Source organism: Pygoscelis adeliae, unplaced genomic scaffold, assembly GCF_000699105.1.
Source record: "Pygoscelis adeliae isolate BGI_AS28 unplaced genomic scaffold, ASM69910v1 Scaffold108, whole genome shotgun sequence".
NCBI lineage: Eukaryota > Metazoa > Chordata > Aves > Sphenisciformes > Spheniscidae > Pygoscelis > Pygoscelis adeliae.
Window position 1 is genome coordinate 8889326 of NW_008825498.1, and position 13063 is coordinate 8902388.

General features: G+C 34.8%; 1 protein-coding gene across 1 annotated transcript in view; it reads right to left on the reverse strand.

Moving 5' to 3' along the window:
- Window positions 1-535: 535 nt before the first annotated feature.
- The window catches only part of MIB1 (mindbomb E3 ubiquitin protein ligase 1), a 77059-nt gene continuing 64531 nt past the window's right edge, over window positions 536-13063 (reverse strand). The window contains exons 19-21 of the mRNA XM_009331494.1: window positions 12662-12775; window positions 11405-11505; window positions 536-6183 (exon numbers count right to left, since the gene is read on the reverse strand). Coding sequence (XP_009329769.1) covers window positions 6043-6183; window positions 11405-11505; window positions 12662-12775 — 356 coding nt within the window. The 3' untranslated portion in view covers window positions 536-6042. The remainder of the gene's footprint in view (window positions 6184-11404; window positions 11506-12661; window positions 12776-13063) is intronic.

Genomic DNA, 13063 nt, shown 5'->3' on the forward strand with positions numbered 1-13063 from the left:
GTTCAATTCTAAGTAAACCCAGAGTCTAACATAAACTTAACAGCAGCTCTAATCAGTATTATGGAACTGCATATTTAAAGAAAAATTTGCACATATGCCATAGATAAAAATTTTAAAATCAACCTTTTTGTTGTTACAACATAATCCACCCTTCATACTTCTACTGTCCTGCTTAAACAATATTTGAATATCTGGGAGATTCAAAGGCACGTAGTATTTCTGATGTCGCTACAAACTCAGTCTTCAGGGATACGTTATAAAGAACCAGAATTTTTTGAAGTTTGGATTGCAAACTTCCTCAATAAATAAAGTCTGGTGCACTTTTAAACATTATATGTCAACAACTAACAGAGTTACCAAACATTTGTTCAGGTATACAATTTTCTAATTCCGTGGTGACATCTAACATTGTTACAACTAAGAAGGAGGAAGTCAAATGAGCCACTGCTCCCTTCCCCATGATGTGTACACAAAAATCAGCATTAATTCAGTCCAATTACACTTTTAAATCAAAGCTTTTTAAAAAGTCAGGATACATCTTATTAGATAAGTTTTATTAACCATACAGTACATTAGCATTTCCTTTGAAAAGCTTAGACCTTGCTGAGCAGTTTTAATGCAAGCAATTATACAATGCTGTCTGCATACAGAAATCCACCACATTCACACAGACAACCTTAAACTTCTCCAATAAACAGTCATGTCAAAATCTACAATTTACTGAAAATACAAAGTTGGTTTTAACAAAAGCAAAAATGTTCCTGTGGTTCAGCAAAACCTGTTTTCTAATATGTGTAGTTTGCATTCACTAAGACACTAAGCTTGGGACAAAAAGGATTTCCTAGAAGCTCAAAATGAGACTTAAATTTTTGTAACTATGAAATGGCATGCAAACATACAGATTTGTTGCCGATTATTTCTCTCCCTCTCTTATAAAAGACTTACTGGGCCAGAGTAAAGCAGGTATTTTTACATGTTTGTTTATACAATGACCTCTCCCCTCACGCTGAAATGTCACATACAGAACATTTTATCAGCTCTCTTTGCCACAAACGCTGCTTCTGTAAATTTGAATACTATGCCCTTCAGACCCCCATGACTGGCGTAACAATCAAACAACTTTCAGAAAGCTTAACAATACCTAAATTTGCTGATTTTCCTTTACAGAAAGTATATACGAGTTTATAAATCCATGGCAGGGGTATTACAATTATATTAACATCAACTCATTAACTGGATTTAAAAGATACTTGCATTCCGTAAGGACTCTATGGCTGCCGCCCATTCAATAGTTCTATCAAGGCACTGTACAGTCATTAAATCTCTAGTATTCTCCAAGATGTGCTGAAGAATATTGTGAACGTGTTTAAGTTGTTAAAAAGCCCTGAGTCAGAACTTTCGTATTTACCACAGGCTTAGCTATAGACATGGCACATACCAAAACTTCTGCGGATAACAGTTTTGCTTTGTCAACACAAACAAGTTATGAAATGCATAAAGAGACAACAGTACAAATTCCAGCAACTTGTGCAAGAATGATATACAATGTACATTGTGGCAAATCACACACTTGTATTGTACGTCATTTATACAGTCAGTAAAAAACCTTTGCAATGTATTCAGACATCAAAACTGATGAAGCAAAACAAAACTGATGTGTTCCCCATCCCTTCCCAAAGACAAAGAACAACTAGAGAAGAATTCAGTACTTTGACAGAAAGGAGGTAGCACTGCTAAAAGTTAGGCTGTAGTGTTGTCGGGTTTTTTTAAGTGAAAACTTGACCCATGCAGCACAAAGAACAAGATAGGCCCTTCGGTTCACCAGCTGCTACTGGAAGAGTAAAATTAAGTTTCTGACATTTAATTTTGTAGAGGAAGCTTAGATCACTAGCTGAAAGCAGCTTCTTCGAACAATTTAGTGTTTACACAAACTACAATGAATACTGCTAAAAATAATTAGGCATACATAAAACTTGATCTCTAGAAAATATCTACACAAATAGTACTTAAACCAGATTATTTTTAAAAGACCATTGCACGTCTTTAAAAGAAGCTAAAATACCGATGGTAAGACTATGCTAACAAGGCACAAGTACTTGTGCAAATCTGCTATATCCTCACCCAGTCCAAGTTAAGAACACCACCTCCTAATCAAACTTTCACATTTACAAAGTAACTTGTTTATTCTCCTGCCAGTGTAATTTTCAGTAAAAAGGGATTCCTCCAAACCCCAACATACAAGTACACAGTATTTCAACAAATGGAAAGTAGGTAATAATAGCCCAAATTCTGAGAAGTGCCATATGAGCTTGGGGTATAGTAAGTGATAGACAGTAGGTCTGGGGGGAAAAAAGTCAAACATAGTTATACAGAAGTTAACAAGCTACAACTATTTAGCATATTCTGTTAGCCTCTTAGGTTGTCTTTATACTTTAAATCACTGTGTACTGATGTGACCGTTTATGTATTTTACTAAATGGAAAAAAATGAAAAGTATTTTATTTAAACATCTGAGCATACCTCACACCTGAACAATATATATTATTAGGTGCCTTGATTGTTTCAAGAAACAAACTGAGATATTTCATTCAATTTAGTTTCAAAACGGCTATTAAATACTGGGGGATAATCATAAACAAAGCTTTCAATTCTTACATTTTATGATTTTACAGTACATTAGAGATAAATGCCTTACTTATTTTTCTCTCATTTTCACTTTGCTCCCTAATAATAGTGACGATAATGATAATAATAATAATAATATTCAGATTTACACTTTCATTTTTGCTGAAGACAGAGGCACAATGACATATACTCAACTCTCCTACTTGTTATGATCACCTTTGGCTTCCAACTGAGCTTCTGTTTTTCATCTTTTGATTATTTAAGTGTTATCCAATTAAACATTTGCACTCTGTGCACATTGCACAGATGATACCAGACTAAACTGAGTGAATGAACTTACTAGCTTCTTCAACAACACTAGTTCACCTTCTATATCAGAATCCAAAGATAGTGTGTGAATCTAAATATCTATTTCCATAAATGATATTGGATTTGCAAACATTTTTCCTCATTAAGTTTTTTGAAAGGCAAGCACTGTGTAGCTTTCCCAATAAAAGATACAGCTCTTTCACCTGTTAATAAGAGGCCTATATTAATAATTCAAGCATGTTGGTTAGCTTACCTAGTTTTTCTAATTCAGCTGTTTCTCGTGGCACCAAGTTGACATACTTTAATTTCAGCTGGCACACAACATTGCCGAATGAGTACAATACATACATACAAACTTGTATGCAGTCACATACATCTGGTGTGACTACAGTATAGAAGACTACAGCTGCTCCCATAGCAATACCTTCAGCCATTGTCTCTATTTCCATAGGACTGCGATGGCATCCAACTATTAAGTGTTATAACGTAACTTACAGCTTCTCTGTTGAAAAGTACAAGCCTAACAGAGCACTTGCATATCTATGCTACAATATGTGCCCCTGCAGACAAGGAGTATTTAACATTCAACTCCAGTTTCCCACCCAGGATGCATTAAATCAGTTTTTACTCAGCTGAATTATTCAATCGATACTAAGTCGGAATACTTTCAAGTAATTCTGGCTTGTTCCAGTGAAAAAGAATTAGGAAAATGCCAACTGCTATATTGAGGTTTCAGTTTTGAGCTGCATTATCAAGAAGAAATCCACCCTGCCTTTGTGCTGATAACAGTTTACAGAGGTCCCCTTGAAGAATAAATACGACACAATATTCAAAATATGTCTACCAGAGCCAGAGGAAACCAAGGTACAGATCTGATGCATTACAGGCTAAAACTCAGAATGGATTGTCAAACAGCACAATTATAAAATTATTTTTAGAAGAAGACTGACAGGAAACTGAAGCCTACTACAGAAAGTCAAACATGCTACAAAAAAAAAAATCAGACTTGGTGACATGCATATTGGCCAAATGAAAATTGCAGTGAACACTCAGATCTTAAGTGGAGATAGTGAAATGCTGAGCTGAAAAAAAGCCTTATATCAAAAACTTTCCAAAGCTCCTTGAAATTTTGATATTTCAGAATAGGGACCCAAAAAGCAGGAAAAGGGAGGGCTATTTCACTTGGCCAAGATGACAGATACACAGATTATTGGAGAACAGATGACTACTAGTATACAAAATAAACCAGAGTACTATATTAACTCCAGATTGGGATTGTGTCCAATGAAAAACTTCTGAAAAGAATGATGAACATTTGCAATTCTGGATCAGGATTAAAGATGGCTATAGAAAGGCTTGCGTATGACATCACTTTGCTATGTTAAAAGCCACTCTACATACATTTTTCCAATATATCACTGTAGTTGTTTCCTGGAAAACTCTATTCAGTGTTTAAACCTTACTATTTAAAAGTTCACCTATCTTTACAGTTCACCAGTAACATTCATCTGAGACTTTTGCCAATGTTTGCACAATTCAGGCATATCAACATAAGCTTCAAAAGACTGAGATCGATTTATCTGAAGAGATCACAATTTTATGCCTTTATCCTTACTTGGATCTTCCCCTGAACTATCCCTTTTTCCACATTTTTGACTTATGCAATGAGAATCAAATGAGAAATTAATCTTAGCTGCAAGTAAGGCACCTAAGTGACTCCAGCATGGATTTCTTGTTCTGCAAGAGCACATCCAAATGAAGCCTGCACAATGGCAAAGGGCTACATAAACTATGCACTCAGAAAACTGCTAAATCACTTAGGAGTAAGCACATGTTCCTTTTAACTACAAGAGATCCTTGAATCAGCATACTCTTCCATCCAAAAAGATGGAAGGATGTACTTATTATCAAAAAGTTAACAGTTTGCAGTTCCTGACAGTAGCATTTTTGGGGTCAGGAACACCTCTTTGTCGCATCAGTGACAGCTAACTCCTTCAGCCAACTTCAACTCACCTAGGCATGGCTCACAAAATTCACTGTTCTGTCAGCAGTATCTTCATTTGCAGTATTACCCAGTAATGTTCACAGATAAGTTCTGGTGTTAACACCCAACTTAGATGAATAAGCAATATTAAATCTTCTCTTTTGCTGTTGACACTGTTTGCCTGGAGACAATAAAACTAATTTAAGAGAGGAAACCTTGCAAAATCCCTACTTACTCCTAACTCATAGACCCAGAATTTTTAAATGGCCCCACATATATGTATGTTCCTCCACAACTGATCAAATTCACTCATCTGAAATGGATAACTGACCCATTGTGTGAATGTTTTCCTTTCCTGTCAAGTTAAATGCAATTCCATACAAAATTATGTGGCTAGCAGAATTAAGAAGTTCACTATTTAAGTTAGCTTGAACCCGTTAGACTAAAGTGCAGTTTTGGGAACACAGTGTTTCTAAACTAGATTTTTCTTTTTACTGTTTCCTTCCCAACCCATCCTCAGCAACAAAGGGCATGATAAAGTTAGAATTACCTTAACATTGTATTTTGAGGCCTGATCTTATGGGAATTGTATATGTATTACTACTGTGTATACACTTTATATTGATTTTGCATTATTGTATATTTCAAGACAGAAATTATTGTGAATCACAACTGTCACAGGAAATTTCAACATTATCCAGAAAAGCATAAAACAAAAAATCCTAAATATTTATATTTGATATTAACTGACAATATAAAAAAACCCACCCCTTACATCACTTGACACGATACATACATTAAAAAACATGAATGAAACCAAAATAAGATTGTCCCTTTAAACTTTAAGGGGAAGAAGACAGAAAGGAAATGAAAAAGAGACTGCTTTAAATTAGCTCCAGGCTTAGATGTTTTTTAAGAGTAAAGCTAAGAGCTGACTGTTCAAATACTGTTCTCTTAATTGGTGTGTTCACAGTCTTTAAACAATTACCATGTAATGAACCTGTGCTACAGTATTAGAAATGTTTTCATTAGAACCCTTTACTGCCTTTCAAGCTTACGGAGATTTAAATCATCAAAATGTCCTTACTATTTCATAAGCTAGTAAAAGACACTGGTTCCACTACTTAATACAGAAGGATCCTTCGTTCAATTGCCTTGCGGCATATAGGGCATTCACTCATTCGGTCTCCACAAAGTTGACACGTTCCATGGCCACAGAGAAAGATCATATTCTTCAGACGGTCCAAACAGACAGGACACATAGTCTGTAAAAGATTTTGACAGATTACATAGTCAATAGCAGTAGTGATACAGTATTGAATATGCAATATATAAATTATTGAAATTTAACAATAAATATGCCATCTTAAGCATAGCAGATCATTGCCATAGCATAACCCAGCCACTAACCTGAAAACTAAATGGTTTTTTTTAAATCACATTTTTACTTCACATTGACTTAAAATATTTGGGCTTTTCCTACCCCATCATGACACAAAAACTATATAGCTGTTTTCCAGATATGATCCCTTTAAGTAAGACAATCCAGTAGTAGGTTGACATCACATTTTCAATATCATTACCCAGGTTTGCAACATTAAGACATTTTTCAGCAACATTCCCCTTTATGTCATGTAATCTTCCAGGGAACAAACAACACAAACAGCTTTGTGTGTGCAATGCTTGGGTAATGATTTACCAATTTCTTCTCAGGCTACCTAGCCATTCATATACTTACCTTTAAACACCAAGCACTGAACACATGCAGAAGTAATAAAAATGCTCCATAATCAATATTATATGTAAAGATTCAAAACTAGTAGTTCCAGCCTTTGTTCATGGAAGTTATCTAGATTTTCAACTAAAAACACCTCAAGTTTCAAATGAAGAACAAGTTAATAAATCTGTGACCTTCAGTCATAACAGTAGCACAGCAAACTTTTAAAATCAGTTTTAATTGCTGAACATTAAAGTGACAGCCAATGCCCAAAAAAGATCTCCTAAAGTTCTTCAACAGCAAAGTTCATCTTGTACCAAGCCACTAAGGAACAATGTCCTTCACCTTTTGTCACATGCAGAAATTGAAGTTTTGGTAAGGCATGTTCCTTCACCATAAACATATTGCAGCCATATTAGGACTTCATTTATAACAGTTTATCAAAGGTTAGTAAATGAATAGATGTTATAACAGATGATAATTGTTAAGACCATTCTATAGTCCAACAAATCAAATCTAAGACGTCCTCAGATCTGAGACACACTACTCATATCTAACATAAATGCAGATCTCATATAATATGAAATACTGACAGGGCTCATATTTCAAATGCAAATTCATTTTATCACCACCTTGCACCTGTGACTTGTTTCCATACTCATCATTGGGGGTTTACTTCAGTTTGTTCATCTCATGAGAGAGAGAATCCATAGCAGGAACCCTATTCACTATAACCTTAAAGCATACCTTCTATGGAATCAATAGGTATTACTTCCTAGGGTAGACAGTTTAGTTGAAGACCAAAAAAATTGACCATCAGTCTGCTTATACAGAGTTTAAATTGGCATGGAATCTGGCCAAATGCCTATTTTAATCTCCAGCATACCAGTATAATGGGCTAGCAGGAATGTAAAACTTCCAGATAAAACCTTATGTCAATTTATGTTTAAAAAAACCAAACCCTTCACTCTTCCCAAAAATGCTGTGCTCCAGCTTTGTCAGAATTTCCATGGTACTAAAACCAAACACTCAAAGTAAAACTTTGCAAAAGACCAACTGTCTGTCAGTCAGTCCTGCTCATTTTTCCATTCACACCAAGTCATCACCTTCACATCCCAATGGGACAATTAGAGCATTCTTCCTCCAGTAACCTACAGTCTTCAAATATCAATGAAACAGCTATTTCCAATGAATATATAGCTGTCCTGTAACAAGTGTCTATAACCTGAGAGTATTGACATGATGTCCTTTGACAAAGGACTGACAAAGCAAACCCGAATTTTATCTTTGGAGAAAAAACTTGTAGCCTTTATTCTAGGTTTTTAGCTTAGTTATTTGCTTTTGTGCCTAAATATAATGTCAGAATTACTGAAGTTACAAGGGTCTGTTTCTCTCCAAATGCCACACCATCATTTGAAAATGAAAACATCCATCAAGGGACTCAGAAATAATAAAAAAATTAAAATCTGTTCAAACACCATTACTTTTGATTATTTCATTCAGCGAAGCACAGAAATCTATAAAATGAAAATGTTAGGATCTTTTCTGCAATTGCATGCAGTATTAGCAAATTGCCCAATTTCTCCTGTTTAGTACAAATGCAGAGTATTTAAAATACATCAGCTGTTTAGTTTCTTAACATGATACTATTTTAACATTTAAGTTACTTCAAACAGTAGAATTCAGCTGGCAGGAACAACCAAACTTCCTGTTTGCTACGCAATTCTATTCTGACAAGGATTTTCTCGAGTAGTTCAGCAGTTTCCCAGTGGGATACAAGCCCAAAGATCTGAGTTTTATCCAACTTTCAAGGAGCATTCATTACTTAACCACCAGCTTATATGTACTTTTACAGTGCAAGACAGTTCACTGCATGCCTTATACCTAATTTGTGCCACAGCAGCAGGAAATAAGCAGTATCTGTTTCTATTGTACTATTAGTTTGTTAGAATGTTCTATGCATGAAACCACACTCTGCTTTTTTTTATCTGCATGAAACATTTGACTCCTGTCTTTCAAAGGAAAGCAAATGGTATAAAAAGGCACTACACCTGTTCTATGTGAGAATTACTTCTTTGGATAAGTAAAAGTAGTCTGAAAAAGTGCTCATTGTACCTTAAGTATAACTGGGTTTGCAATCCAAATCAATTTTTACCACTAACAAGGTGTTTTGAACTGCTTGAAATATCAATTCCTCATTACTAAAAACAGTTTTTCCAACAATATACAGGTGCACAGTGACAAAATAAATTTATTTTTAAGGAGAAAGTGATGTAAGTATGGTGAAGGAACATACATAAGATATTAGACAGATGATGGTGATTATGTATGAAATGGAGTGAAGGTATTGCAATTACAGTCAAAAGGGTTCACATTCAGGGAATCCCTGAAGAATGGTGTGGTCATCAGATGTGGGAGATTCTGTTGACATCAGCATCCCTTCTGCTTGGCACCAGAAATGGTTTTAAAAGCTTGCTGCACTAACATATTAGATTATCATTGAAGGTATGAGTTGAAACATAGGAATATACCTGCTGAAAGAGAACAAATTAATTTTAAGTACAAAAATATCAATGTAACATGAAGACTGAACTGTTAAAGCACAAATCAAAAGAATACACAATTATAGTGGAATGCTGTGCATCATTTCAAGCACAAATTTAAAAGATGAGATGACTAATTTTAATCAAATCCAACTTGCTACTCACAAGTATGACAGTCTTGTGACAGGGCAAGTTGTGTAACCAGAAAAAACACTAAGGAAAACCTGAAAGACTCTCAAGCCAAGATGCACACAAGAACGACCAGAACCACCTCCTTCTTTCTAGTCAGAGGCATTGAACAATCTTCAGTTTTATACTGATTTAAAATAAATTATTGGACAAAGGGGCATTTCAAAGCAAAAGAGTGCACTTAAATTCTCAAAGCATTCCAGTATTAGCTCTTTCTTACTACTGCAAATATGAAAACCAGAAAATACAAGTCGAAAGTGACACGTATAATTATTCTCTTCTCCCTAATACAGCATAACTTTCTGATACTAGAAAGCTTCTGGCTAGCAAATCCCAAAGGTAAGACAAAATTGATATGAATAAAAGAGCACCTAAGGATCACATCTAATCAAGAATAAAAACTGTAACAAAGTAGGTTTCCTTTCACGTCCCTATACATGAGTATTAGCATACCCAAATAGAACTCCAATCTTTTATAAACTCCTAAAATAAAGTAACTAGAAAAGAAAAAAATACATCTGAAGAAAATCGATTACTTGCATTTAAGCATTCATCTGCATGTTTTGCATATATCATTTTAATTGTCAAAGCAGTAACCTTATTCTTTTCATCCAATGTTAAAAAGTAAAACAGAAGCTAAACAGTAGATGTAAGATGCCAGAGATACCTAGAAACTCCAGACGGTATCATCAAGACAGACATGCATTTTTCAAATGACAATTTTTAATCTGCATGTTCTTTTACAGACAAAAACTACGAAGGAATCTGTTCTGAATTGGATATTTGAATTTCTATTACTGGGATGTTGGCCAAGTCTCCATACGACAGGAACAGCTCTTCACAGACATGCCACTGAGGTTAAAACTTGACAGCTTATCAGCTCCCAAATTTAAGGCATTTAGAGATATGGGCCCTAAAACCGGCAATCTAAACACTTCAGTCTTAGCTTTCATGCACTTGAACAGCTGAGAGCAACAACTACCAGGACTAGATGTGATGTGATCACTGAAGTATTACTGACTGCTCTACCCCCACAAGAGCAAAAGGCAATACGGTGAGAACGCTTCTCTGTTTCCTGTATCTATGAAAAGTTTCTTCCAATTGTGTTATACATAGGGAAGCCAAAAATCACATTATCAGGGTTTTAAGAGAGTAAGTTCATACAATAGTCAGATATCCCAGGCCCTTTACTGCCAAAAAATCTCAAAACCAAGTTTTTCTTTGTTCAGATGGAAAAGCAAGGAAGCAATTTAGTAATCTAACACAGGAAAGTTCTGCATGTAGACAACTACTTAAGCGCTTTTAATGGAACTAGACTTACAGACATAACAAATTTAAATAGGTAACTGTCAGTTACCTGAAACATTAATTTTTGGTTTTCATTAGGTTTCTAAATTGCATGTAATTTAACCAATGAATAACCAATACGATCTATAGTCAATTTGTATAAATTTCCTCCTGCAAACACTATGCATAATTACAAAAGACAAACCTTATCATTTACATTCCAAATATTCAAATTACATGTACAGTACTTTCAAAGGTTTTAATTTTGCAACCACACAATTTTTTCAAGAGTACATAAACTCTAGCCTTCATACAACAGGTAACTGCCAGCCATTGTTTAAAGGCAGTTCATGAACAGACAAGTAAAGATTCAGGTAGATACAGAACAGTGAAGAATATCTACTTTTATTACTGTTCTGTGAAAACAGCTTCTTGCTGTACCTATACTCTCAGGTCAGCTAAACAGGCAGAGAACATACTGACTGGGCAGAGCATCTTTTTTTAGTCACACCAACACAGATGCTCTAACAGATGGATTATCAAACACAGACACTTGATTTTTTATTTTTTCTTTTTAAACCTGTACATAGAAGACATACAAGCCACATCACACACACAAAAATATTGGTTATTTAACTAAAATTTAATAGCAGAAGCACTTCAACATGTCATTTTGTTTTAAATAACAGAAGATGCATTTGCTTTTTCAATTATTTTAGTGGTCCATAAAATTTTTATCAGCACTTTTACCTGTTCCTTGATGTCTTGTAACTGTTGCTGCAGCTTCTGTACATCCGCATTAACATTGGTGTTGTCTTTGTCTTTCTGCAAAACTGGAATGTTTCCACTTGCTGTAATTTAGAGAAAATAAAGATATGTGATTATGCATCAATCTAATGAAACAGGAATAATTATTTCCAGTGTACTAACTACAATTTTTCCATTATCTGAAATAATGCTAGTCAAACATATTTGATAATTAATTAAATTCACTACAACATCACTGCAGCTAAATTCATAAAGGACTTCTTTGAGTTTACTGGCAACGCTTCTTTGAGAAATACTCCCTCAATAATGATGCTCAAAATGCCTGCAGCCCCTTAATGTTCTCAGAGTTCTTATTTGCCAGTGAAGTTCCTGCAGTAAATTTTTTGCATATGTGAAAAATAAAGCCAAATCCTTTCACACTGAAAAGACTTTTTATCTACACAGCTGATTCTATTTGGTGTTCAAAACTGCACAAGCATCTTGGAAGTAGTTTGTTCAAAATTTGAACAAGCTCAGATTAATATTCCTGTTTTGACTGATCCGGGAAGCAATGTTACTATAAGAAACAGAAAAATTGAGAAGTATTTCAAATGACAAATTTGAAATTTCCAGTGTGAGTACTAAAAACCTGATTTTAAGGTTTATTCTTATATTTATCTATTTAGGAACAGCATGACAAGAATGACCTAATATTCCAATTCACATAAACTCAATTCAAACACTGCATACCATACATACACATACAGAGTAAATACAAATAATTCATAGAAATTATTCAGAGAAGTCACAAAAAGTTTAAAAACTAGTCAAAGCAGATGTAAATCTGAACAACCTGTCATGAAAGTTGCTCGTACCTAGATGCAAAATATTTACCATTCCTTTATCAGTCAGAGAGTTCCAGAAGTAAAAAATAAAACAAAACGTTTATCTGCTCATTTGCACAATTACAGACAATCTTCTGCTTCATAGGACATTAATAAGTGGCCAAGAAGTCATGTGTGTTTCAGCTTCTACTCTGGATGCTGGAAGCAATCTTTTAGTATAATGACTGGTGTTACCATCGCATCTGCTGCTACCGATGTAGAAAGTAGTGCAAACAGCAAATGGATACCTGGCTTAACACTGTTTTTATTAAACTTTTCTTTAAAAAGGAGAGGAAAGATTTAGGTCATTTAAAAGAACGAGAATAAGAAGTTGGTGGGGGAAATGTGAAAGAGTATGGGTTTTGGAATCACTCACAAATATCATCAGTGGTATCTTCTGTACCTTTCCCTCCGCAGCACATTATGAAAGGCACTCTTCGCTCAACCACCGCCCGACACTGTACACATTTCTTCATCAAGCTTGCACAATCTGAGAGGACAGAGAAATAAATCAACTCTGAATCCTGCTATTTAATTTTTCTTCTTTCCTATCCATGAGCTTGTTTATTCACAGTAACTATATAGCAATGTCACAATAGATGCTTATAATACAAATAACTACTTGTGTTCATCTTCACATGATTTTCTGCAAATCACACCTATAAACAACGTCTTGTTTGGGATTCAAAGTAAACCTATTCTGTTTATCTTCTTTTAACATACTTCATGCGAGCAGGTTCCTCTTTCTCCAAATGGATGTCTATTCCACAAGAATTAC